Here is a 27,101-nt window from a genome sequence, read left to right on the forward strand (position 1 = left end):
CCTACTAACTACTACCTTTAACCAAGTCACTTAATTTATCTGAGCCTCATTTTCCTATAAAACCTGTAACATTGCGATGACATTCCTGTAAGGCATGAAGTATCGTGAGATTAATTGGTTATCTGGGATGAATGACGTATGTAGTCATTCAGTGTTCTCTTTCCCTCCTTCATATTACTTCTGTCCTCTTTGGATCTTTACCTTTACAGACTGAAGATTTTATTGAAGTCTTTCCTAACATCAGAGCCTTTACATTTTGTTCTTTTTTCCCTGAGCCATTTCTACTTTCATTATGTTATTTGTTTTTAGACAAGTGGACCTAATATGCTGAGTCAAAAATATGGACATCCTATAGTTTGTACAAGATGAGGTCAGAGTGTAAGAAACTCTTTATTACTTTAAAAAAATTTTTTTTAAATGTTTATTCATTTTTGAAAGAGAGAGAGACAGAAACAGACAGAGCATGAGCAGGGGAGGGGCAGAGAGAGAGACGCGGAATCCGAAGCAGGCTCCAGGGTCCGAGCTATCAGCACAGAGCCTGACATGGGGCTCAAGCTCATGGACTGTGAGATCATAGCCTGAGCCGAAGTCCGATGCTCAACTGACTGAGCCACCCAGGAGCCCCTGTAAGAAACTCTTTGTATTGGGTTTCCAGTAAACTTTCTGATGATACCCAACATTTTAAAATCTTTCACTCTTGATCTTTTTGTGTTTTGTCTGTGACATTGTACAGGACTGATGTCTTTTTTTTTCCTCCCCTGTCATTTCAGGTTCCTTTACTGGATTGTAGTTGAACACTCATGATCCTGTGATAAGATCATTTCCCCTGAATGTGTTTTCTTACACTTAGTCACATTAAAACTCCTCTGCCACTTTTCTGCCCACGTCCACATCTTCTTTCAGTTTATCCCTAATCAGCTTGGCATTTTAATCCCTGGAAGAGCTGAATGCCATCTGCAACTTGGCAATTTCCCCTTGTACTCTCTTCCAGATCATTTATATGAATGTTAACTAAGACACCATGCAACTTGCTTTCTATGTAAAAAGTGCCTTGTTGCAGAGCCTTGTTGTAGAACAATTTAATCACTGAATTAATAACATCAAGGACTAGCCACAGAACTTTTTATCCGGAAAAGTGTTCACTCATTCCTGTTGTTTGCTTCTCATTCCTAAACCAATTATCTGTAACAGACATTTCTCCACATATGGGGTTTTATGGTTTGTGAATTAGAAAACAAGTCCAAATTTGAGTTAAGAACCCTTTACCAATATTAAGACCCTGACTATTTTAGGTCTGATTTATGTCTCTGTTCCAGAACATCTTTAGTAGGAATCATATACCACTTTCTATCATTTCATTAAATCCTCTTAGCTAATTTCTTCTTAAATATCTTCTTAAATAACTGTCATTTTCCAGGCAGGTGCTAGGTTTCTAGGCCTAATCAATTAAGTTATCAATTGAGTTGCCAGATGAATGCTGTGCAGTAGCTATCGGTTTGGTTGTGTACTGGTAAGATAGCAAGTACTGAAATCTACTTACTGCACCAGCTTCCCAGATGATCTCAAGCCCTGGTTTGTTCCCTCCAGTCTCTCCCACATTCCAGATAAGTGGTTTCTCAGATCTTAGGCACAACTGATCATGTCACCTCCCTGCTTAACATCTTTGACAGTATTTTTAAATTTTTCTAATGTTTATTTATTTTTGAGGGAGAGAAAGAAACAGAGCACAAGCAGGAGAGGGGCAGAGAGAGGGAGACACAGAATCTGAAGTAGGCTCCTGGCTCTGAGCTGTCAGCACAGAGCACAATGCGGGGCTTGAACTCACGAACTACAAGATCATGACCTGAGTTGAAGTTGTATGCTTAACCGACTGGGCCACCCAGGCACCCCTCTTTGACAGTATTTTTGGAGACAATTGGGAAAATTTTAAAGATGTTAAAATTTATTTTAACAGTAAAGATGTTAAAAATTATTAATTATTAATACTAAATTAAGTGTTAAAAAGTCATTACCCAGGATAGCCAAACTCATAGACAGAAAGTAGATTATCAGGGATGAGATGGGGATGGGATATGGGCAGTTATTGTTTCATGGCTCCAGTTTCTATTTGGAATGGTGAAAATTTTTGGAAATAGTGATGATGACTGCACGTTGTGAATGTATTTAACACCACTGAATTTTAGACTTAAAAATGTTTAAATGGCAAATTTTGTTATGTATATTTTGCTACAATAAAAAATGCATCATCGCCAGAGATAGTATTTAAAGTGTTATAGAAGAAATGGTATGAAATTTTGGATTTGTTTTAAAACACTCAAACAATAGTCTCAACAGTGAGGGTGATAGTTGAAAATGATGGGCAAAATATTGATAACTGATGAGGGTAGTTTTTTCACAATAAAAAGTTTTAAAAACTTTTGTAAACTAGCCATTAAGTCCCAACTATTCAGCCTGACATCTGAACCCTTTGCCGGTTAGATGCTTCCCTTTCTCTGTACCTGCAGCTCTCACTGCTCAGCTTACAGTGTCCTTCCCTGCAGTCAGGGGGTCCACCGCAGTGTTCTGTGCTTACGTAGCTTCTGTGCCTTTATACTCAGCCATTCAATTCTGCTTCCTTCTTCTTTTTTTTTTTTTTTAATTTTTTTTTTCAACGTTTATTTATTTTTGGGACAGAGAGAGACAGAGCATGAATGGGGGAGGGGCAGAGAGAGAGGGAGACACAGAATCAGAAACAGGCTCCAGGCTCCGAGCCATCAGCCCAGAGCCTGACGCGGGGCTCGAACTCACGGACCGCGAGATCGTGACCTGGCTGAAGTCGGACGCTTAACCGACTGCGCCACCCAGGCGCCCCGCTTCCTTCTTCTTATGTGGCAAATTCCTACTCATTCTTTAAGACTTTAAGATTCCCTTTCTAGAGCCCTCCTAGACTTCTCCAGGCAAAGAGAATTCCCTCCTTTGAGTTCCTAACATGCCTTGTTTATACTCCTGCTATAGCTTATACCCTAAATTTATATTTATACATTTTATTTATGCTTCTGTTCTCCACTAATCTGTAAGCTTCGTAAAGGTAGAGGGAACTTGCTTTTCACTACATGTTTCTGAGTTATATGAAACTTCTGTTTTAGTTGTGCACTTCAAGTATTTTTTTAAAGAAAGATTGAAAGGTGGGAATGTGAATACTGGTTATAAATCTTAAGAGTTGAAAAGGAACTTAGCAATTGCCTGTATTGGTAATGGACATCATTCTCCTTTTCTAGACTGTGCTTTCTCTACTTGGCAACTGCTGATGCATTTTTACAGTTCCAGCACCTACTATTGGGTACTCAGTAAATTGTTGTTGAATTTATTGACAAATTGTAGCCTTTCTTTCTAGAGATTGCAAAAAGCCAGATATGTAGCTTGGGGTATATGGACACACACTTTCTAGAAGAAAGTGAATTTTCAGGCATGGTTTGTCAAGGCAGCAAATGAGCACCTGGAGGGATATTCCTGGGCTAGTGGGGTTGGTGGCAGTACACATCTTGCCAGTGGGTGGCGGCAGGACCTCATAAACCCTCTGCAAGACTAGCAGGCCTAATTTTACCCTTTGAGTGTAGGGTGGGAAATAGGAATCCTCTAATATTTCCAGTTTACTTTCTAACTTCTTCATGCCTAGAGATGCTTGGCTGAAAGAACAAGGCCAGTGAGACAGTGAGTGCCAGAAACTAAGCACCTTGTTAAAGATAAGTGTCCACACCAGTGCCAGGTATTTACTAAGTGCTAGACTGGTTCCAGAGCTCTAAGAATGCTTGTTAGTGCTTTCATATTCTAGATTGGGGTTTTGATCCCTATATAAACCTCAGGCACCTAGGGAAGATTTACACTTAAGGCTGTTTTTGGGCCCTTTAGTTCCAGTGTGGTTGGAGATTGAGAACAGATTTTCATGTGGGGAAGAAAGAACAGACGCGCACGTGCCCTCAGATGTGCAATGCAGGAAGAAAGGAGGAACTTGGGCCTGCAGTGACAGGCTCTGTTCAGTCAATCCTGAAGGTGGCCCCTTCTGGTCTTCTCCATTTGTCTGGCCAAAACCATCACTCCTAACATTAACATAACATTAACTCCAGTTAATAAGCAAGCCCTGATTATGAACCTAGGTAAGTACATAGCTCAGTGAAGGAGTTGGAAATTTATGGACACAATGATTATGTTTGTACAGGCCTTAGCTCAGAGCATATAAGCAGACAACAGCACATAATCATTATTAAAATGCCAAAATGTTCTGGAAAATCCAGGGCTCACTTGTGGGTGGTCCTTGAACCAAGCATTATTACATAATCCAGTTGTCTAAGGCTCAGGGTGGGAGAGGGGTATCCCAGATTATTAGACAACTGAGTTTGAAAGGTGGTATCAGATGATGATGCTGTGAGCCAAATATCATAAGCAGACAATAAATGGGATGAAAGTTCAGAGGAGGAAGAGGCCATGTTGGCTGTGGTAATAATAAAACAGCAGTAATACCTGGTACATAAATATTTGTTGCATTTTGCTAATAGTAGTTTGTATTTACATAGCATTTCAGAGTTTCCAAAACACTTTCATGTCCGTTATTCTCATCTGGCTTTATTAAGTCTTCACAATGACCTGTGAGTAAGGTATTAATAAATGAGGTAAAATATATAAAATAAAATACTTAGAATAGTGGCTAGCACACAGTGTATGCTTGCTATGAGTATTACAATTATTATCAGCCCTGTTTTGTATATGAGGAAACTAAGGCTCAGAGAGGCAACTATTGTCAAGTCAGACTCCTGAAAAGTGGTAGAACTAGGCCTGAACCCAACAAAACTGGCTTCTATTTCTAGACCTTTCTCCATTATCCCATGCATAAAACAGGGAGAATTTAAGTTGGGCTTGCATAGGTTGGGCCAACAAGTTTTGAGGCGGCCTTAGCAGAGAAGTGTTTTGAAATTGTGTTCCTCAGCCTCATAAGCCCTAGTTGAATAGGAATTGGTGAGATTGGTGAATGTGTTCATTGCCTTGAGTAAGAAGAGTTAAATCTAGAAGGCTGTACTCATTTTAGCAATAAGGGAAGATGGTTCATTGCCTGGCCCATCAAGGAAGCTGCAAGCCATTAAACTCACATAGATCCTCAGCTGCTAGGCTTGTTAAGAAAATGTACAATAGGGGGAAATTGACAACACAGGCACCATAGATATTTTTAGTCTGTGCTTCAAGGATGTACATCTTGGGTTCTGTTTAGGGTTGAGAACAAGGAGGTGAATTTGGGTTGATTTGACAAGATTGCCAGTCAGAAAGTCCTTCTCTGTGCCCTGTTTATGCAAGAGACTATGAGGTTAGGGAGGGAGGAAGGGAACTAAGGGAGGTGAAGTAACTTTCCCAAACTTTCAAACACTGAGGAGAGTGGTGTATTTTTCTTGGGGCATCAGGGGAGGGTGGGGAGGACAGTGTGACAATGTCAGTAAAAACTGTAACTCTGTATGTTCCTTGCACCAGCAGTTCTGCAATAAATTGTTTATCCTTCTAATGTACAACATGGTGACTATAGTTAATAAAATTGTAGAGTGTACTTGAAATTTTCTAAGAGATTACATCTTAAGTGTCCTCACCACACACACAAAATGGTAACTGTGTGAGGTGATAGACATGTAATGTGCTAATCCCAATTCACAAAGTATGGGTATATTAAATCATGATATACACTAAATGTATACAATTTTATTTGTCAATTCTACCTCAGTACAGCTAGGAAAAATAAGTTCTTTATCCTATGGATAGATTCTCTTTTTTTTTTTTAATGTTTATGTATTTATTTTGAGACAGAGCAAGGGAAGGGGAGAGAAAGAATTCCAAGCAGGCTCTGCACTGTTAGCACAGAGCCTGAGGCAGAGCTCAATCTCAGGAACCCATGAGATCATGGCCTGAGCCAAAATCAAGAGGCAAATGCTTAACCAGCTGAGCCACCCAGGTGCCCCTCTATGGATATATTCTTAAATGTTAGCCATTATAGCACTGTTTATAATGTCAAAAATAACCCCAAACTGGAAATCTAAACACTCACCAATATATATTGGTGAAATTACTGTATGACTTTCAAATAGAATTTCTTGCAACTATTAGAAAGAGGTCCATCAGTATGTGCTGAAAGCATATCACTAAGATGTTTTATCAAGTGCAATAAAAATCAAGTTTCAGGGGCGCCTGGGTGGCGCAGTCGGTTAAGCGTCCGACTTCAGCCAGGTCACGATCTCGCGGTCCATGAGTTCGAGCCCCGCGTCGGGCTCTGGGCTGATGGCTCAGAGCCTGGAGCCTGTTTCCGATTCTGTGTCTCCCTCTCTCTCTGCCCCTCCCCCGTTCATGCTCTGTCTCTCTCTGTCCCAAAAATAAATAAACGTTGAAAAAAAAATTTTTTTTTAAAAATCAAGTTTCAAAAAAGAAGAGTTTATGTAGCATGATACTATATGTATGTATGAAGCATATATGTATGCAGATAACATACACACATTTTCCCCACACTGGAAGGATATGCTTGCAACTGGTAATGAGGATTATGTGTGATGAAAAAGGAATGGGAAAGGAGAAACTTATTTTTTATCTTATTCTTTTGTGTGCTTTTGAAGGTAGATTTTGGTTGATTTCACCACATGACATACCTTTTTTGTTGTTGTTTAATTTAAGCCACTTGCCTAAGGTCACAGAGCCAGGAAAGGTTAAGGCTAGGATTTCAGCTAGCTTCTCTGGATTCACAGCTTCTCTGGATTCTAACACACTGCCTCCTAACAGTCCTCTCTTAAATATCAGCAGGTACTTCTGTCACTTCTGTCACTTGCTTGTAAGTTACAAGCAAGATTCTTCATAAAAATATCTGGAACCAAAATTTCCAAGGGCCAGAGCTGGGAGAATGTGCTCATTCTCCAGAAAACGTCTCTGCCCCATCCAGTTGCTATCTCAGCTTCTTTTTTATAAGATTGGCTCAGCCAAGAGAGGTCAGTGACCCAGAGCCGGGAAACACAGACCAAGATTTTCAACAGGACAAATTACCTTAAGGAAAAAGCATTAAGATCATTGGAGAGGTGGGGCTGGGGAGAAGGCATGAAAACAGTATCGTTAGCTGACTTGGTCACTGGGCAGGTGCAGGAAGTGGCAGATAAACCCAGCCAGAATCTATAAATATACTTCAGTATCAGTGTTTAAAACTCACAAAATAAGCAAGTGCAAGTGAATTAAAATACTTGGTGACACGTAAGCACCTAGATGTAAACTCTTAGTTCTAGGCTTAACCCCTAAGAACTTTTCTGTGGTTTGGGTATATTATTTAACTGCTCTGGGTTTCAATTTCCCCATCAGTCAGATGGACATCACTATCTGCCCTGGCTGCCTCACCAAGTTGTAAGGGACAAATAAGGCAAGGAATGTGCTTTGAAAGTGCAAGGTATCATACTGAATGAGAGGTTATTGTTAATGGCTCTGAGACTTACCTCACAGAACAAGAGCTATTTTGAGACAGGAAGATAGAAGGAAGCATCAGAAAAGCATTGCTGATAACAAGGTAGACACACCTCATCAACACAAGAAAGGAACCTCTAGGGTCATTTACTCCATTTCTCCTTTTTATAGTCATGGAAAAGATCTCCAGAGTCAAAAATCTACAGAGCAGTGATAGTGCCACTATAGACTATCATTTAAATTCATAAATAAGATGGAACTGTAGCCAAGGAGACAGGATAGGGTACAGGCCCCTTGCTGGAGGGGCTTACAGACCTATGGATGTTGAACAGGGTTCTGTAAGCAAGCTGATGAAGCTCACTAAGGTATTGGAACAAAGGTTGGGGGGATAGGCTTCAGTGATCCAGCTCCAGGATGGCTGAGTACCTCTGGGGAGCAATTTAAGGGTGGCCAGGGACTTAGGACAAATGATAACTTCCTAGAACGGACTGTTCCAGAATCCAGAGAGGAAAGGAAATATCTTGGCCTCGTCCTGGGTAGTTCACAGGAACCAGGGTAGGAAGTATTTGTAGTGGAAATAGTGCTCACAACATCAAGTCCTTTTGAGCGGAAGAAGGAAAATAGGGAAAAAACATGCAATGTAGCACAAATGACGAGTCAGTTTTTGTAATGGTGGGAGTGAAAATGGAGAGAATGAATCAGCAGAGGGAGACAGTACTATACAGTCCCAAGGGCACTGAACCCACACGTGGGTGTGAATACTGACTGGCTCTGTCACTAACTTGCCATGTGACCTTGAATATGCCATTTTCCTCCTCTGAGTCTTGGTTTCCTCATCTCAGAAATGAATACTTTTCTGTCTCATAAGTTGTTATGAGGATTAAGAGAGATCTTCTTGAAAGCAACGTACATACAATTCCTGGAACATGATGTCCAATAAATGTTAATTTATCCCTTTATTTTGGAGAGGGACTTCTAGAAACCCACCAGTGAAGTATGCTAATTTGAAATTTCAAGCACTGGGAAAGTGGGACCAACCCAGCTAACAGGTATAGTGTGGAAAGGCCCTTTTCCCATATAGAGAAGTAGCCTAAATGGACAGATAAGAAAATCTTATGGGGGTGAGGATGGGGAGTTAAGAGCAAAGTAGGAATGGATAGAAATATAAACATAAACACAGTCCACTTATGAGGGGCTCTGAAGACACTGATGCATTAATATGACGTTCCTCTAGATCCATGACAAGATAGGAAGATAATAATTACTATATAACTCAGCCTGACTAATTTTCTTGACTGAAATTCAGAAATACAAGATAGGTTTTGTGTTCAATTATAGCAGCATTCCTCAGCCTCTTCCCTTTTAAAATTTATTTTCTGGTATAATTAACTCTGTCATTCATTGATTGTCCTTTAATCCTTACTTTGTTGGTTATATTGCCTTTTAAATTATTAATTGCCTCAAATCCTTTTTGGAAGTATGGGTATGAAGGGGTAAAGTGATAACAGTTTCTTTAAAAACTCCAAGGGCAGAGCCCAAGTAGAAAATCAGAGTGACTTGTGGGATAGAGGAAGATAAGCAAAGTATATGTGTAAGACTGACCTGCTCTTTACAAGGAATAACATTAGGGGAATCCCTACTTCTAGACTTCTTTTGTAGCCCAAAGACCAAGGATGTTATCATAAAAATTGCAAAATCTAGGAGTGAAAAAGTGCTTTGGATTATTTTATGTGTAGGCAAGCTGAGCATAAAGGAGAGGAAGTGGTTTGTTTGCTTGAGGCTGTCTCGTGATGATCCAGTAGCTGAGTTATAGGGTCCAACCCTCTCATTCTGGGGTTCTCTCTACTATGGTCCTCTTCTTTATGATCATGAATTCCTGATCTCAAACACTTCTATGATACTAATTTGTGTGGGTTTTTTTTTTTTCCCCTTTTTCCAGGGCCAAGTGCTTCCGGGGCAAAAAAGTCCTTGGAGATTATGATATCAAAGTGGAACAGGTAATCACCCTGAAGCCCAGAGTTACATCTGCATCATCATTGTTCTTTCTTGACATCCCACAGTGAACAATCTAGTTCTTCAGAGTAGAGTTCAGTGTCTGTCACTGGATTCTAGGCTCTCCATCTCCTTCCCTCACCCCTCTCCCTGGGGATTTTCTGCCTATGAGATATGGTTATGAAGGCTGCATTTCAACTTCCTGACTTTCTTTCATGGTGCTGGTGTCTGTAAAGAAGCGAGGAGTGTGGCTCTTAGGGACTTCTTGCAGTACACAGTTCTCAGGCTGAGGAAAACCTTAGGGGAATGTCTTCCTGGGACACCGGCCATACCTCCGTATTGTTGGTTGCATGATTTTCCTGGGTTGGCACATATCTGGCATTCAGTTGTGCAGCCTCCAGTGGTGCCTATTCTGGGTGTGAGGCTACACTGCAGAGAGAATTTCAAAAGAACACCTTGTTTGTAATGTAGCAAAGTACTGAAATCACCCCCCCCCTTTTTTTTAATCTTCCTCTACCCTTTGCATTGTAATAGATAGAGATAATTAAGTCCATTTGGGTGGAGAAGGGGTGTCCAGTTGAAACAATGCATGTATTTTCTATGTAATGATAGAAGTTACTTGTCATTCCTTACACAGAGTGCTGTGATTTACAGAGTACTCTCCTATGCATTGTTGCATTCAGTTCTTAAAACAACTTGTTAGATAGGCAGGGTTGATTACAAATTATTCCCATTTTATAGATGAAAGAAACCCTCCCCGCCTCCCACCCCGAGAGGTGAAGTGACTTGCTTAAAGTCTTATGGAGCTAAATGGGGGCAGAGCAGAAGTAAAACCCGGTTGCCTAAACTAAAACCTGGTGTTTTTATGTTGAAACTGACAGAGGGCATGTTGCCTCAGTTTGTGTTCCTGCTCTGTAGAAAGTCAGCACAGGGGAGTCAGAACACCTGAGCTTTGCTCCAGTCTCTGCCAACACTAAGTTTTATTTTCCAGAAAAGTCACTTAACTGCTTCTTTGGTAAATAGGGAGAATTCTCTCTGTCCTTCTTGCCTCACAGAGTTGCTATGAGAGCTGGATGAGATCAGTTTGTGAAAATATTTGAAAACTGAATAAATGTTTAGGGGAAAAGCTGCTGCTGCTCTGGGGAGAACTTGGCAAAGGATTGTGATCTTATTTCCCTACCGTTATTTTTATTTATTTATTTTTATTTTTATTTATTTATTTTTATTTTTATTTTTTTTACAATTTTAACTATAGTTAAAAAAAAACCAAAACATGTAACATGTAATGTACCCTCTTAATCCCCTACTGTTATTTTCCAGGCGGAATTTTCAGAGCTCAACCTGGTGGCCCATGCAGATGGGACGTATGCTGTGGATATGCAGGTGCTCCGGAATGGCACAAAGGTTGTCCGGTAAGCTCCTTTCTGTCTTCAGGGTCACTGTCACAGTCTTCGGAGTTATTGTCTCTGGTTTGCAGAGGTGGTTTCAAAGTCAAGTGTTGGATTGAGAAGGCAGTGCTGTGTATATTGTACAGAAGTTAATGATGTGTGCTATGGACAAGTAGTAGAGGAAGGCGGAGAAAACTAAGGCAGAGCTCTTAGTCCATTGGTAGAGAAAGGACTCAGGACTCATTTAGATGTAACTAGAGCCCTATTAGGGGAGTTCTAGACCCCAGCACCCCTTCCACCAGTGTGATTTTGTGCTTTTATATTTTCCCTGGAAAATAGGATTCCTTCGCTTAAAAAAAAAGGTTTGAAAACCTCTGATCTAGTTCAGCCTTCTATTTTGCATTGATTTTCTTCAATTTACTCAGTGAGTTGCTGGCAGAACCTTGTGTTTCTCTATTCTCTTAACCCCTAGCCCTGTATTCTTTCAACCCCCATCTCTGTATTCTTTCTATATTCCTTAGTCCTGGGAATTCATAAGTCTGATAGGAAAGTCTAGGTTGGAAGGGACATTGTGGATGGAAGAAAATTTGCAGTTAACAGGACACTCACATGCCAGGTGGTGTGTTGGATCATATCACTTATAGATGTGATCAAATCTAATACAACAATTCTGTTAGGGGAGGTAATGAGAATTCCAGATTGGGAAAAATGGTTCCCACAGTGTCATTCTTCCGAGGGGTCCAGCATGGCATCAGGTTTTTAGACTTCAGAATCTTGCTCCAGGAAGAATCTTCACTTTATCCTCTTCCCTACCTCCATCTGCAGCATCCCGACACTGAGGTCTCCAGTGTCCAACAGGAACTGGCTCAGTGACAAGGAAGGCAAAACTCAGGTGTCGGGAACTTAACAACAGGGAAATGTAAACTCCTCCATCCTGGAGACTGAGGAGGACAGTAAAATAGATGTCCGTTCAGGTAGGGAGTGAGCTCAAGAAAACGATGGGCTCCTCCAGCTGCAGGTAGAATGAGTCATAGGGATGCATGCACAGAAGCAGGTGGTGACAGAAAAGTCCATAGTGGGTATCAGGAGGGATCTGGCAAGAATAAGGCAGGCCCTTCCAGGTACGAGTGTAGGAACTTGAGAGCTGGCCTGTGTAGGAAGTCTGCAGCTCAGTTCCTATAACTGATATGTAAGTTTTGATCTCAGGCATATAGGCTGGAGCCAGTTTCCCAGAACTTGGGCACAAGGAAGTCAGAACAGCTCTAGCACATGCCATACTGACTTGATGCTAAGTCCCTTGCGTGACTGAGGAGGGCTTCTTCCAACCCCACATTAAAAAGACTGGTCTTTGAGGCCAGGTGGTACTGGAGCTGCAGATCGGGGTTGGATGGGTGGCCTGGGCAGAGAACGAGGTAGGTCACTGCATACGGTATGAAACTGGCAAGCTCTAGAGCCTTGAGGGTGGATGCTGCCACAGAACTGACTCTCTGGAAAGATGGGGTTCCTCTGGAGTCAGGGCATGAAGATGGAGCAGCTGAGGCAAGGAGCTTTGCTGGCTAGAGGGGAAACACAGGAAGCCTTCCCATGCATGGGAACATTCTGTACTCCCAGTGCTTCCTGTAGCCATTGCTCAACCTCAGTTCTTCGAGAAATATTTGCACCCCTCCCTAGCATACGCTTTGGAAGGATAACATCGGGAAGCTTGGCATCTGTTCTCAGTAAGCCTGAACCCTTACTCTCCTGGGGGCCTGATCAGCTTTAAGCAGTTGGAAGAGGGCACTAAGATCAGGGATCTCCGTGGCAGGGTTGTGAAGTCAGCCACATATGTTGTCCTTAGAGTCTTCTGGGAGCCTCTTGGAGCACGAACTCTGAAGCCACAAGGAACTTCTGTTCTCACATTTCCCCATATTCTTGTTCATTTAAGGTGTATGGGTCTGAAAGTACTTCTTCCCTCCTGAGGAATTTGTACCTTAGAAAAAGACAATGCTTAATCCAGAGGAATAAGGGAACTTCATACATCTGTTCCTTAAATTTCCTCTGAGAAGTACCATAATTACCTCACTTCCTAGTCCATGAAAGAATAATAATAATAAAATGAGGGGCTTACACCAGGTGGCCCTGAATATCCCTTTTCTATCTAGGGCTTTGGAAATAGGAGACAAGATGATGTGTGACCTGAGATGCTGGTTGATGGGAAACTTGCCTCTACATTTTTTACCAGGTCCTTCCGGCCGGACTTTGTGCTTATCCGGCAGCATGCATTTGGCATGGCAGAGAATGAGGACTTCCGCCACCTGATTATTGGCATGCAGTATGCAGGCCTCCCCAGCATCAACTCACTGGAATCCATTTACAACTTCTGTGACAAGCCATGGGTGGTGAGTGAGATCCCCTTCTCCCCAGATCCTGTAGCTCCCAGTCCCCCAGGGGGGACCACTGATAATCAAGGCTCATTAGGCAAAGCTGTGAGGATATGGGAGGAGCTTCAAATGGGACAAGGGGTAGGGTAGGCTCTCACAATAAAACATTATCATCATGGGCTGGGCTGCCTTTGCTGCAGAGTGGACCTTTGGTCTCACAACAAAGCCACACAAAGCTTCTATAAAGAAATCTTTACGAGTCGGTAGGCTGTGCCCTCAGCCATAAGATGCAACAATAAAAATACCTGTTTCTTGGCTCTGAAGGGCTATTAGAAAGGCCTGAGGCTGTGGGGACCCAGCTCCTATAACTGCTGCTCCAGCCTGCCCTCTTAGAAGGAAACACCTGCCCCTAATCACATCCTCTTCCTCTTGTTTTTCAAAAATCATTTCAGCTATCACACACTGACTTTCCAAGGGTGCAAGCTGCACACACTGTGAAGTTCTCCGACCCCAAGCCTCTCCACTACCAGGGAGTTGGAGGGGGTGTTTTTTAACTAGGTGGAGCCATCACCTCTGCTCTTGATCTCTTCCTCACACCTGAATTCACAATATTTCCTGTTCTCTTACAAACCCAGGAGACCTGACAATGTAAGAGAAAGACCGATGAATGAGGAGTCAGAAGATCTGGGAGTTGCTGTGGTTGAGGAGGGCAGGTTGGGTTCCTGGTCACCAGTCATTCAGCCTTTCTCTTTGGACTGAGATACCTAAGAATCCCAGAGTTTTGCAGAAGCAGGCTAAAAGAATTATATGATTTGAATATGTTGCTAATCACAGAATATCATATTTGAGGCCTTCAAGTTTCTTCTCTGGGGACCTCCCTTTTCTCCTCAGTCACACAACCTTCCCTACTGCAAATAAGCCCTAATCCTTTCCTTCCCTACCTTTCCAATACCTGTTAGAATTTGGCTCCCTCCTAGCCACACAGGGTGATTCTGCTATTATTAGTTTTTTTCTTCTAACTAAACCTCTCTGTGCCTGTTTTCTTTGTCTGTAAAGTAGGAATAATAGCAGTGACTGTCACCAGTTTGTCAGCCTGGTTGTTACTGTCCCCTAGTATTTGGGATCCCTTAAAGAAACTAGTCCACTGCTTTATGTTCCAAAACTATGCCAGAGGCCAGGGTGGGAGGATCAGGGAGCCTGTGCCTAGGGCTTTGCCCCTCCTGGGATCTGGGATCTGGTGAGGGTTCACATTCTCACCCATTCATAATCCCAGCACATTGCCTTTGGCATCACATGAGAACTGCAAGGCTCCCTGGCCAGACACCAAGTTCTCCCTTCATTTTCATTAGGCAGCTGCCACACTAATGGCATTTTATATATTGTTCTCTGCCTGTTAATGGGAGTGAACAAATTTGGTGACTGTGAAGGGAAGGTCTCTCTGAAATGATGACTTTGGTTCATATTTTCTATATTTCTTTATTGCGTTGGGAACTTGGGCTGCTTTCAGTGTGAGGCTTCAGTTGGATTGTCAAGGCTTTACCTTGCATCACCATGTCTCTGACCATATCTGCTATGGTCAAGAGACCTGCTTGGTCAAGGCAGGCACACTGGGATTTTGGAAACAGAAGTAGCGGTATCAATGAAGGTAGCATTCCAGAAGAAGCCAGAATGCCACCATCCCATATTGCTGCAATTTTATCTAAAAATCCTATCACTCTATCTAAGTTTTTTAGAGACAGAAGCACGAGAGTTGAATTAAAGCGTTTATTTCCAGAAGTGCTAAGGATAACTTACTAAATGCAGACTTATCTTGAAATCTCATTTCTTCCAAAAAATCTTTCCCAATTCTCTGAAGAAGTAGTAAAATGAACATTATCTTCCTATTCATTGCCAACATCACCCCCAGCACCTAAATCCATTGTCTATGCATAGAGGAAATAACCCTTATCAGATATTACATTTGTTTAATTGGTAACTGTGTGCTTGTGACTTCATCTAAGTTTCCAAGGAGGCAGGGGTTAGATGCCAAACCCAGTACCTTGAGCAGACAGGGACTGCCAGAGATAAAGTGGAGGAGGGTGGGGTGAGCTCCCAGGGATCTAACTAGTGCCTGGGAACTGGCTGCCATTTTAGTCTTGCTGTCCCAGGACTCTGGGATTCCGCCGTGGGCCTTCCTGGCATCGCTGTGGTGTCTGTGTAACTCTCCCACATGCTGGAAAGATAAAACCCCACATGCCTTGGTGCCATGCCAATGCGTGGGCTGCAGCAGGACAGAGGTTGTTAGGCAGAGCTGGCATCAATTTGCTGGCGATGCTGGAGAGCGTTGGGAGCTCAGGAAGGTATCCAGAAGCAGAACAGGAGTCCAGCCTGGCCAAGGTGGGTAGACAGGACTTAAAGGTCAGATGGGGTGATGGAGAGAATCAGAGAAGGCAGGAAAAGTCTGAGGGGCTGGTCTTGACAGTCAAAGCAAGTTGACAAACCAAAGAATGGCAAGGACAGCAGGGTATACAGTGGAGAATGCAGTGGGCAGGAAGAGACCTACCTGGGTGCTGTCCCAACTCCAGGTATCATCTGGGGGCCTATGCTTTCCTTTGCTTCTCTAGCCTCAGTCTCTTCATGTGTAAAATGAGATGTCTGGTCCAGAGACTCTGTAAAGTGTCTTTCAATAATAAAATCTTGGGGGCCTGAGAGTCCCTGACTGATAGTTTCAGTCCTGGAGGACTTCAAGATCCAGAGTCACTAGCCGTGTCACAAAGGGGAATGACCCAGAAATTCCAACATTTTCCAGCATTTCAAAAGTAATAGGAAAATTCTGTCTTTGCCAACAAAAGGACCACAACATATGATCACTTAAACTGCAGTTTGATGATGGAGTTTGGGAGGAAATATAATAAAATGATATTCCTTTATGGTAAAAAGTTTGAAGAACTGATCAAATTCATTCCTTTCATTTTATATATGAAGAAAATGAGGCCTGGAAAGGAGAAATCATTTGTTCAAGGGCACCCAGCAAGTTCAAGGCAGAACAAGAGCCAGAAGACTCCAGTTTTCTAAAAACCCTGTTCTGAGATTTTACTCCTCCCCTCATTCCCCTCTCCCCCCTCCCCACCATCCTCACTAGCTCATACACCAACATCCCTTATACAGAATAGGACCTGAGCTTTTGGAAGATGTTCTAGCTTTTCTTTCTCTGATAAATGGAAGGCACGTTTGATCTGGCAACTTTTCCTTCTAGCAGTTCCAGGTATCAGTGGCTTAGAGTATAAACTAACCTAGTAGCACTAGAGGGAAGATGCTGGATTACCCCTACTGCCAGTGCACTGGGGTTAGGTGTGTGGGTAGGGTGTATGAATGGATGGAGCAGAAAAGTCCCGTGTGTTTCCTGTGGGAAGAGCATGGTCTTTGCAGAGTCTAAAAGGTAGCTACGTGAAAGAGTAGGAAGAGTTATATATTAGGAATAAAGGAACCTTGGTTATGAATCCAGCTTAAGTATTATGTGACTTTGGGCAAGTGACCTCACTGGGCTTCAGTTTCTTCCTTATAAACTGTGGGAGCAAGGTGCTCCAGGAGGTGCTAGATGTTTGCCAAAGGCTTTTCAACCCTCACATTGTAAGTATGTGTATCTCACCTTTTCTTCATAGAGTTATTCTGGTTTCTCATAGGTAAAGGGTCCAGTGAGTTAAGTTCTTAGATGGATAGGAAGTCCTGGAGAGACTGGGTCTGTCTATCCTGCATACCATGAGCATCAAAATCTTCCTAAAGAGCAGCTTTATTCATAACCTGCTGCTTAAATTCTTATGACTCCATACTGCCTGCAGAAAAAAGCTACCATTCCTTTCCTAGCATTTGAACTTTCAAGACTTGGCCCCATGTTACCTATCCAGCTTTATCACTTGCCATCTCTAGAGTGTTTAGAGTTAGAGACCCAAATTTCAATCCCAGCTTCATCTCTTTGCAGCTCTGTGACTTTAGGCAACTTTTCTACTTTCTCTGAGCCTCATACGTAAAATGAAGAGGATAAAATACCTAGTTCATCAATTTGGTATGAGGACTGAATATCATTAAAATTGTATAATTATAAAATTCATTCAGTAATGAATGTTACTTCATTCTCTCTCCCTTCCCCAACTAATGCATATGTTCCCTAAAAATAAGAATTGTGCACCTCTTTTATATCCTCAGAGTGTTTTGCACAAAGCCCCCAACAGAGCAAATACTCAATAAATGTTTGTTATATAGATTGATGTTTGTCTGTTCCAGTTGTCTAGATAAGCTGAAACATTTGCTTCTCTTTTGCAGTTTGCCCAGCTGGTCGCCATCTACAAGACATTGGGAGGAGAAAAGTTCCCACTCATTGAGCAGACATACTACCCCAACCATAAAGAGATGGTAGGTGATTGAGTGGGGACTCTAGTCCCTCTGCTGTTTACATTCTGAGCTTAGCCTCATGGTGATTATGGGGCTCAAAAGAGGGCCTCAGCATTTTCAAAAGACACTCTGTTGGGGTTGAACTGTGGACCTGCTTTGTGGGGCTAGAGCAGCTGAATTTTAGCTGATAACCCCTTGTCTCCAAGGGGTTATTGGAGACCGAATAGTGAAGAGCAGAAACAAGGGCATTTTATCAAGCTGAGAAAGTAACAAACCTATGGATCAGCAATCAGAAGATCCCACTGTTTTGGGTTCTAGCTCTGGCCCTGCCACAGGTCACTGGACTAGTTAGATTCCCTGTATGTCAGTTTCCCACTCGGAATGTTAAATGCACATAATTATTCCTGACCAGGATATCTAATATAGTACTTACAAAATGTGAATGAAATTCTTTAAGTAATAGCCTTCTGGAAAAGCGTGAAGCACTCCTCAGATGTAAGGTATTGTTCCTATTATTTTTCACCAGGCCCTTCCCTTGGCTTCCTCAAGATTACAGTCAGACTGGATTAACACTATGCCTTCTCTGAGGCCATACTAGGATATCAGAAGGAGCAGAGAGATGGCTTGGTTGGCTGGGACAGAGGCTATTGCTAATGTTTGTCCTTCATGACAACTTCTAGCTCCAGTTTAACTCCCTTCTTTCTCTCTGTCCCCACATCCTCTGCCCCAGGGTTGCATGGTCTGTTGGTGATCCTGCTTAACCCACCAATGAAGACTTACTGCCATAGCATTCCAGTATTGTACTCTGGGACAGAGATCATGTTTATTTCCCCTCCCACTCCCTACTCCAAAAGGGATCTCCATTTGAACCATTTCTGTGAATTATCTGGCATATTGTGCATGGGCCAAACCACACATAAAAGATGAATAGCATCCTTGAGCCTTGAAAAGAACTACCTCCTTCATTTTTGCCAGGGCAAGGCTCTGGAACTTTAAGCCCTCATCCTTAATAAATTCTTGAGATGAGCATAAGGGCTTTCCCTTTCAGGGCAAGCCAGGAAGCCTTGCACAGTCTAAGGAACCCTAAGGCGTCTGTGCCTTGGAGTTCTCAGGGACTCTAATACACAGTGGTGAGGGGACTGAGCTGAGGAGCAGACAGGGAACAAAGCTGGCTTTTTCCTGCCATAATGCCTAGCAGGGCTGACCACTGAAAACAGTTGTAAGAGTTGCAAAGTATGTTCCCCATCTACCATCTTTTTCCCCCAAGGGCCCTTGTGTTATTTCTCTCCTGTCCTCTATCCTGAAATTTTCCCTCAAGAGAGGACCTCCTAAGATCTCTCTGAGGTATTAAGAGCTAAAGAGGAATTTCATCTCTACAAGAGAAAGGCTTTTTTTTTTTTTTTGGCTTAAAAAAATTCTGAATTAGGAATGAAAACATTAGTAATTGAGTAGAGAAGGACTTTCTAAAAGAAACAGGAGAAGCTTTATGCACATCAGTTGAAGGCATTAAGGATAATTAACCTGGAGAGGTAATACCTAAGTCTATTCTTGTCCACAGAGGTATGCTAACTGGGCCAGATCCTCTGCCAGGAATGACGTAGAGGGGAATTACAGCATGTGGAGGAAGGTTAGGCCACTGCAGGTCTCCCCCTGAATGACTCTGCACCCCTCAAGTCTCTCCCCCAAACAGATGAAAGTATATGAGAGGATTAGGATGAGTGGGACATGAGTAGAGGACATATAGCCATAGTGTATTGTTCTTTTCACTCCTCCAAATCAGCTTGTTTCTGATTCTGTCAGCCCACCTTCTGGTATTGTACATCACAAGGCCACATCATCTCATATGTATAATAATCACCATTTCTCCCTTATCAGATCAGTTACAGTAAGAGAAAACACATTCTCCCAGGGAGAAAAGTGAATAGTTCTGGCTATAGAAAACAAACTAAGCCAGAATCAAAACTTCAGTAGCAGGGCTTAGCTAGACTGAAAGGGTTTGGGAAGCAGGGGAGATGGGCTAAAGGCAGGCTAGAAAAGTCAAGTGACTTTTCCTGGCCTTTGACAGGTTCTGGGATGGTGTTTGGATACAAGTTGTAACAAGCTCCATCCCTGCCCTAACACTAGCCACATCATCTACTTGGTACTTCCCATTGGCTGGCAGTGATGAGACAGGTGGTGACGGCCAGAGCTCCACAGGGAAGGAGAACTGGCTTAGGCTTCAGGACTCTTGAAGGAAAGTGGTGGTCATTGGCCCATACTAGGGCTGGATGATGTCAACAAACTCCTTCCTGAGGGGCAGGCGGCCCTGGTACCAGCTGCAGGTGCCATCGACATGCTTCATGCAGATATAATGCTGGGCCTGGTACCCATAGAGCTTCCGTTCCAACAGCCAGTCTGTCCAGAGGCACTCATTGGGGGCGGAGATGGTACAGGGCACTGTATAGCAGGTGGTAATCTAGGGTCATACCACATAACATCAATGTGAGTAGAGCGTCCTTTTTCCATTATTGCCTTTCAGACTCCTACATTATCTGTACAACCCAGCTCAAATGCCCCTGACTTATAAAGCTTTTCCTAGTCTCCTAGTCCCCTTCCTCCTGAGCTCCCCATCCCTTATGCTCCTAATATATAGCATTGCCTGTCTGGCTTTTTTTTTTTTTAATCTTTATTTTTGAGAGAAAGAGAGAGCACAAGTGGGGGAGAAACAGAGAGAGAGGGAGACACAGAATCCAAAGCAGGCTCCGGGCTCCGAGTTGTCAGCACAGAACCCAATGCGGGGCTCGAACTCATGAGCTATGAGGTCATGACCTGAGCTGAAGTTGGATGCTTAACCGACTGAGCCACCCAGGCAGGCGCCCTAGCATTTCCTGTCTAATGATGTTTCTGGAGTCAGACAGGCCTAACAGTCTTTACCACTGACCTTGAGCAAATCACTTCACTTCTTAAAGCATTCATTAATTTCTTCACCTTAAAATGGAAATCTTAATTCTTCATAAATTTGTTATAAAGACTAAATTGAACATTTTAAATAAATAGACTATTATAAAGCCTGGCAAAAGTAGACTTTCATTAAATGATAGCTATATTATCTCAAACTTTATATGATGGCTACCTTCCTAGCCAAAATGTAAGTACTTTGAGATCATGGACTATGGACCATCTTGCTTTCCCATCCCCAACTTCATACAGTGACTGATCCATGGCAGATTTCAAATATAGTATGGTAAGTGAATAAATGCATACACAAAGGAAGGAATACATGAAGAGTGAGACTGCAAGGCTCAGACCACCCCCCGTCCCCAAAAGACCTTGGAAATGGACATTCCCTTACTTGGCAGCCACAGTTCAGATGGTAGTGGTGATTCAGACTTTCTCTCTGCAAAAAGGACAGGTTCTCCCAAGGTTCGATGTAGTTACACAGATGGATGAAGACTTTTCCATCACTGAGGATCTGACCTTCAAGGGGAATGGAGGAAAACCTAGCATGAGGAATCTATTCATGGAGACCAGGAGCCCAGGTCCTCAAAGATACTGTCATTGCAGACTCTTCAATGGCTTTTTGATGGCAGTGTTGACTTGGGACTCAATGAAAGAACCAAAAAAAACTCTATAATTTTTACATCGAAGATATTAGCAGACTATGTTTGTATGAGAGAGAGTTGTGGGATGAAGACTTTTTCCTTAGCATGGCACAGAGAGAAAAACATGGGCTTTAAGGTCAGACGCTTGATGTAAACCCCTTCTTTTCTCTCATTTAGAGCTATGACCTTAAGAAAGTCATATAACTTCTCAGCTGGAACATGAAAGTAATAATTTGTTGTCAAGATTAAATGAGAGAATATCTGTAAAGTTCCCAGCACAGCTTGGGTCCACAGAAGGTTCCATAAATAATAGGTCCCTTCCTCTTTCCAACCCTTCCCAATAACTACACAACCTAATCTCTTGCCCTGTTGAAGCTTTTCTTGGTGAGTCTTTCTCCTTCCCCATAGGAAAATTCCCCCTCTTTACTTATCAAACTTTTTCCTATCTTCCAAAGACTGTTTTCAGTACCACCTCATCCTCCTAGCCATCTCTGGCCATGCTCACTCACACCTCTCTTAGAACTTCAGTCATTCATTTACTCACTGAGCAACTACTATGACGTGGTACTAGAAATACAGAAATAAATATGACAGAATCTCTGCCCCCAAGGAGCTTAATAAGCAGTAGGGCAGACAGATAAGTAGGTAAAAATTACACTGCTGTGTGATTATATACAAGAGACAGTACAAGAATGAAACAAAGCATAATTATCTCTGTCTGTGGAAGGAGATGGGGACAAGGAAGGTGTCTCAGAGGAGATGATGCTTCTGTGGGGCCTTGAAGGGATGGATAGAAGTTCACTTGCAAGACACGTAAGGGAAAGGACTTCTGGACATTGGGACTACACTGTGCAGGGTGGCGGGGTGCAGCCCAGAAGAACACCTTCTGCAACTGCAAGTAGTTTAGTTCAGCCCTGGGGGGAAATGAGGGTCTGGGAACTGTCACTCACACACGGCAGGAGACAAAGCTGGAGAGGTCGGCGTGTTCTGATCATAAGGGCTTTCAACATTAGGCAAAAGAGCTTGTGCTTTCTCCTGAAGAGCTTAGGTACCACTGATGATTCTTCAGCAGACTTGTGGGTTTTTTTTATCCCCACTCTCAGTTAGACCTGACATTTTTGAGAGCAGAGGGCATGTCTCCTCCCCTTGATGCACCACAGTGCCTGGCAGAGGCAGGGCACATGGAAGAAATGAGGTGGCCTCATCTGCTAGTCCTGGGACCTAAAGGGCTCAGTGGCATGCCCTGCCTCTGTCTCTCCCATCCAGAGGCCCCCAGATTAACACAATTCCACATCCTTAGATCTGGGGAGCCCCTACCAGTGTGGCCTCCAGAGGCTATGACTTCTCAAGAGCCAAGCCTGGACTGTGAACTCTTTGGGGATTGTGACCTATCACTGAGTCTTGGCCCTCCTGCCCAAGGCCTGGCAGCGAGTAGGTGGTCATTATTGCTGAATGGATGGACAGATAATGTAAAGTCCTCCTGTTCTCCCCAACTGCTGTGTTTTTCTTTTCCTTGCCTTCTTTTCAAATATTTTTCATCCTTTAGGGGAAAGTTAGGTCCCACCAACAATTAGCTTCCCTAATTGTTTGCAACCACACAACTACCTATTTTCCTTGAACTCACAGCATAATTTAATATTGCATTCATTCACTTATGGAGTCATATTCTTGAGTGGTTCCTTGACTGTTATGTCCCAACCAATTGGATATGGAGACCTGCCTGGGCCCGAGTTCCTAGAGTTCATAACTATGTTAGATTCAAGGCTCCTGTTAAGACCTGTGATTTACTGTACCCCTAGAATATGGCCTGTGATGTGAGTTAGCCACAGAGGCACATTATGAGCCAAGAGCATGACCCAATATGGCTATCTAAAGTTACTGTAATAACTGTCATATGTGTGTTGGGGGGTGAGGTTGCACAGGCACAATCCTCGTTTACTCTGTGAAACCAAGACGTCACCTGTAGTGCAGTGTCCAGTTTACGGTCCTGTGCTAGAGGAGGGACAGGCTATATCCCATTTGAGAAGGTGTCCAGGATAGGAAGGGGTCTTGGAACCACAGCCAGCAAGCCTGGAGCTAGAGTATTTGTATCCATGGTCCTCCGGCCTCTAAAGGATCATCATAGAGCAGAGAGCATAGCTGAACCCACAAAGGGCAGTTTCAAAGAGGCAGATTTTTGGCTCAAGGTGTCAAAAACCTTATACCAATTAAAACTGCTTAAAAATAGAACCAGCTGCCCTAGGCTGGGAGAGCAGTCTGTCCTTAAAATAGTGAAGCAGTAGCCAAGATCAGTGTAGTGACGACTCTTGCATTGAAAGGAAGGTTAACACGGCTCCTCCCAACTCCGAGGCTGCCTCTTAGTAACACAACTCTGTTTTATGCCCAAGAAAATGCCACCTGGCTCAGCTTGCTGCCCAAGGACAGCCCTGACTCTTCCTTGGCTGCCTTCCTTAGGACAGAGACTGTTAGGGTTGCTTGTTGGTCTTTAACTTACCAGTCAAGAGATATTGCTTCTGGCTGTTAGCTTCTAGTTTTACACCACAGAGAGAGGAATCAAAAGGTGTATAGATATACTGAACATCCTTGACTTTCTCAAACCCTTTAAACATCTGAAAGGCAATTACCAAAAAAAAAAAAAAAAAAGCAGTATTGGGTCAGGGAGTATACTTTATATCTTAACAGGAAAAACCTCTCATTTCTCAATCTGAAAACATTAGGCAAAAGTCTAGTTCAGAATTTGGTAGCCCAGCTTCTCTCTTAAGAAAAATCTAAACCTTGGTTTATTCCAGTGAGAATACCTCCAGGATAGACAGCTGTAGGACTAGATGGACACTGAGGGTCTGTGGGCCCTGCTCCCAACACATCAACCACTTCCACTCCAGCATCAATACCCCAGGATCAATGAGCCAGTTGCCTGACCTACCAGCCCAACTCCCAGTAGACAGACCCCACTCCTCCCAGCAGCCCAAGGAGGTTAATGCCCTGTCCTGTCCCCATGTACCTTTATCTGTTTGATTTCATACCGGATCATTTTTTGAGTGTCAGTGGGGTCTGCACTGGCAGGAACTACCTTCTCACTGGAGATTTTGGCCCGTATGGCTGCATAAAAAGAGAAGAGAGGGGACCTTCAGCAACCTGTGGGAGCAGTCCACCTGGTATCTGAATGACCTGAGGCCCCTGGAGAATTTTCTAAGGGAATTCTGGGTTTAGGTCTCATTGGGTTGTGAGGGGGACCATTTTGTGTAAGAGTGGGGGCCCAAAACCAATTCCTCTGCAGTTACTGAAAGTTCCAAATCCCTCAGGCCTGCTGGGTCCTACAATCTTTAGAGTTTACCTGCTAGTTTTGAGAATCTAGTTTTCCATAGCCCAGATTGCAGTGGGTTGAAGGTAGGCACCAGGGTAGAGGAGGGAGGAGATGCCCCTTGAGTTTGCAGTCTTCTACCTATGTAGCCTGAGGCCTCAATAGAGCCCACGCAGAGCTGACATTAGTAAATGTTTATTGAATTAATAAATATGTTCTGACCCTGCACAGTTTGTCTCTTGCCATGTGGGCATTAATCAAAAACTGGCTGTAAAGTTCTTTCTCTGTGCCTGGCCCAACGCTAGGTACTAGGTCTGTAAACATGATTAAGCATCACCTATCCTGCAGGACTCTTGGTCTAGTATAGAACACTTACAAAGAACAACAGCACAGCATGGTGGGAACACAAAAATGTAAGAGATACTGTGGTAGCACCAAGGAGTCCAAAAGTCTTCAGAGGAGAGATACCTGAGTAAGAACTTGAAGGATAAATGGGAGTTTGCTGGGAATTTAAGGGTGTAGGGGAAGGGCATTCCAGGCAGAGGAAAGAGAAAAAGGGCAAAAGGTGTGTCTTGGGGTTTGGGGGGCGGCCTGGAGACAACATCAGTTATAGGCTTGGAAACAGTGGATGTTTATAATGAAAGCCCAATCCCCTGGCTCCTGGCTCCCCTTCCCTGCATCCAGTAGTTCAGAATAATCACTGCATAGCTCTTGTCATTGTTCTTCAACGACACTCCATAATTTCAGTAGGCAGGGGTGAGGGGGTCGCTATAGGGGTCCCTTAGACTGTCTTTCATTTCCTTGCAACTTGCAAGGTTGCTATGGCACCGGCCCTGCCCCACCCATCAGCCCCAATAGGAGGCAACTGGTGCAGTATTTGATCTCCTCCCTCTCCCTGCAGACTACAGGTTTGCAGCTTGGCCCCATACCAACCCCACACAACCACCCCCCGCTGTGGACCTCACAGGCCTCCGGGACTCACCGAGCGCTGAGTGGCAGACGTGCTGCTGGGGGTGCGCAGGGGCGCAGCTGCACGCCTCGCTCATCCCTGGCGGCCGCAGCAGTGCCAGCAGCCGCAGCAACAGCGCCCAGCTCGGCGCGGTCCGGGGGCTCCGGGGCATGACACCGCAAATCCCTGCTGAGCCTGTGGGGTCTGTCGGACCAAACAGGCCCTCCAGGGTTCATCCAGAACGCGTCGCGCCCCTTGCCCCAGGCTTTTTGAGGTGGACCTAGGGCCAATCCCGCCCGGATGGGCTCCTCCCTCCTTTGGCTGTAGGCCACCCACGGCTGCAGGACCCGCAGCCCTCCTGACTGGCAGGCTCAGTAAGATGAAGAGGGAAGCCAGGAGAGAGGCCCTTAGCCTCTATTTCCCTGCCTAAGCAATTAAGCCTTATAGAAGTAGAGGGAAGGCACTGGGAAAGGGGATGGTGTCAAGGCAGAAAGACAGAAAGCGCAACAAAGACAAATGCATGAGGGCAGAAAGACAGAGGGGCTGTGATTCAAGCTGAAGGAACAAGGGTGAGGAGAGCACAAACAGAAAGTGAGACAGGCAGAGTCAGAGAGAGGCAGACGGAATTACAACAGGCAAAAGAGACAGTGACAGAGAGGACGGACCCCTTGCTGAGCTGCACACTGGGAATGAGACAAGCTACTCAGGGCTTCTTTCAGCTGCAGGAAGTGTTTTCAATGCCCTATTTATGAGGCTCCAAAGCAACAGCAAACAGTAATGGAATAGGACAGAGAAAGTTGGGGTGTGTGTGTGTGTCTTGGCTCTGTCGGCTGGGGGGTGGGGCGAGATGTCAGAGAAAGCAGCCAGTGCTTTTAGAAACCTTTTCCCATGTCCAGAGCCTCAGACTCTGCAGATGGCTGAGGACAGTGCTCTTGGTGGGGGCTCAAAGCGCAGGGTATCCCAACACTCAGGGCAAACCTGGGACCTTAAAGTCCTCTCCAGACCGTAGGCCACACTGATTGCTATATTCTGTCATTACTCGCTGGAGAGACTGTGTCTTGTCATAGAAGGTGGAGCAGCTTAGAAAACAAAGAAGCAAGGTACATGGGGTCACTTCAACCAGAACCATGCCCTCTATGTTTGACAGAGCACAATGCTCCAAGTCTCCAAATAGAAAGAGATACATGAGATTATTGCAGGATGTTTCCACACAGTGCTGGACTAGAAGGTAGGAGGCTGGGTTCCGATTGTGTCACAAGGTAGCTTTGCAGCCTTTGCCTCTCTGGGCCTCGCTTTCTTCTCCATAAAATTGGCTTGAACTACATCTTTCCAAGGCCCTTTTGCCCCAGCTTCAACCGGCCTCATCTAGGAACCCTGAAATCCTCAGATCAGGTACTCCCAGTATCTCGTCACACTTAGGATTCCCATGGGAATCTGACTTTTCATCAGAGTCAACTTTAATTTTTTCTGAAGACTTCTCATTTTGATGTGGAAATGATGTTTGAAAAGAAGTAAATTGAAGGAGAGCTGAGTCTGACTGAGAAAGATGAGATCTGGTGACCAGGTTGGTTCTTCATATAACACCCAGACCAAGATAGAGCCTGACGTATTTATTATTGGATGGACCCCCAAAAGCATCTACTCCAGTCTCTTCATTTGGCAGATGTGAAGACAGAGTCTCAGTGAGGTAAAGTGACTTTCAGAAAGCTAGTAGCAAAG

General features: G+C 43.8%; 2 protein-coding genes across 3 annotated transcripts in view; one reads left to right on the forward strand and one right to left on the reverse strand.

Annotated features, from left to right (window-relative positions):
- SYN2 (synapsin II) overlaps positions 1-27,101 on the forward strand; it is a 197,139-nt gene that overhangs the window by 136,352 nt on the left and 33,686 nt on the right. Inside the window, exons 2-5 of the mRNA XM_023250026.2 lie at positions 9,383-9,440; positions 10,756-10,847; positions 13,045-13,201; positions 17,483-17,572. Of these exons, the coding sequence (XP_023105794.1) occupies positions 9,383-9,440; positions 10,756-10,847; positions 13,045-13,201; positions 17,483-17,572 (397 nt within the window). The remainder of the gene's footprint in view (positions 1-9,382; positions 9,441-10,755; positions 10,848-13,044; positions 13,202-17,482; positions 17,573-27,101) is intronic.
- On the reverse strand, positions 14,934-26,103 carry TIMP4 (TIMP metallopeptidase inhibitor 4). 2 transcript variants are annotated; one of them, XR_002153418.3, is made up of 6 exons: positions 25,416-26,103; positions 24,134-24,231; positions 23,627-23,741; positions 20,883-21,007; positions 15,726-20,006; positions 14,934-15,550 (listed from the first exon to the last, which is right to left on the reverse strand). XR_002153418.3 is itself a non-coding variant. In XM_003982494.6 (5 exons), exons 1-5 carry the CDS (start codon positions 25,552-25,554, stop codon positions 19,809-19,811), a joined length of 675 nt encoding a protein of 224 aa, XP_003982543.1. In that variant the 5' UTR covers positions 25,555-26,103; the 3' UTR covers positions 14,934-19,808. The 2 variants fall into 2 exon arrangements, 1 of the variants encoding a protein (XP_003982543.1); XM_003982494.6 differs by having other exon boundaries at positions 14,934-20,006.

Source organism: Felis catus, chromosome A2 (genome assembly GCF_018350175.1).
Source record: "Felis catus isolate Fca126 chromosome A2, F.catus_Fca126_mat1.0, whole genome shotgun sequence".
NCBI classification, from domain to species: domain Eukaryota; kingdom Metazoa; phylum Chordata; class Mammalia; order Carnivora; family Felidae; genus Felis; species Felis catus.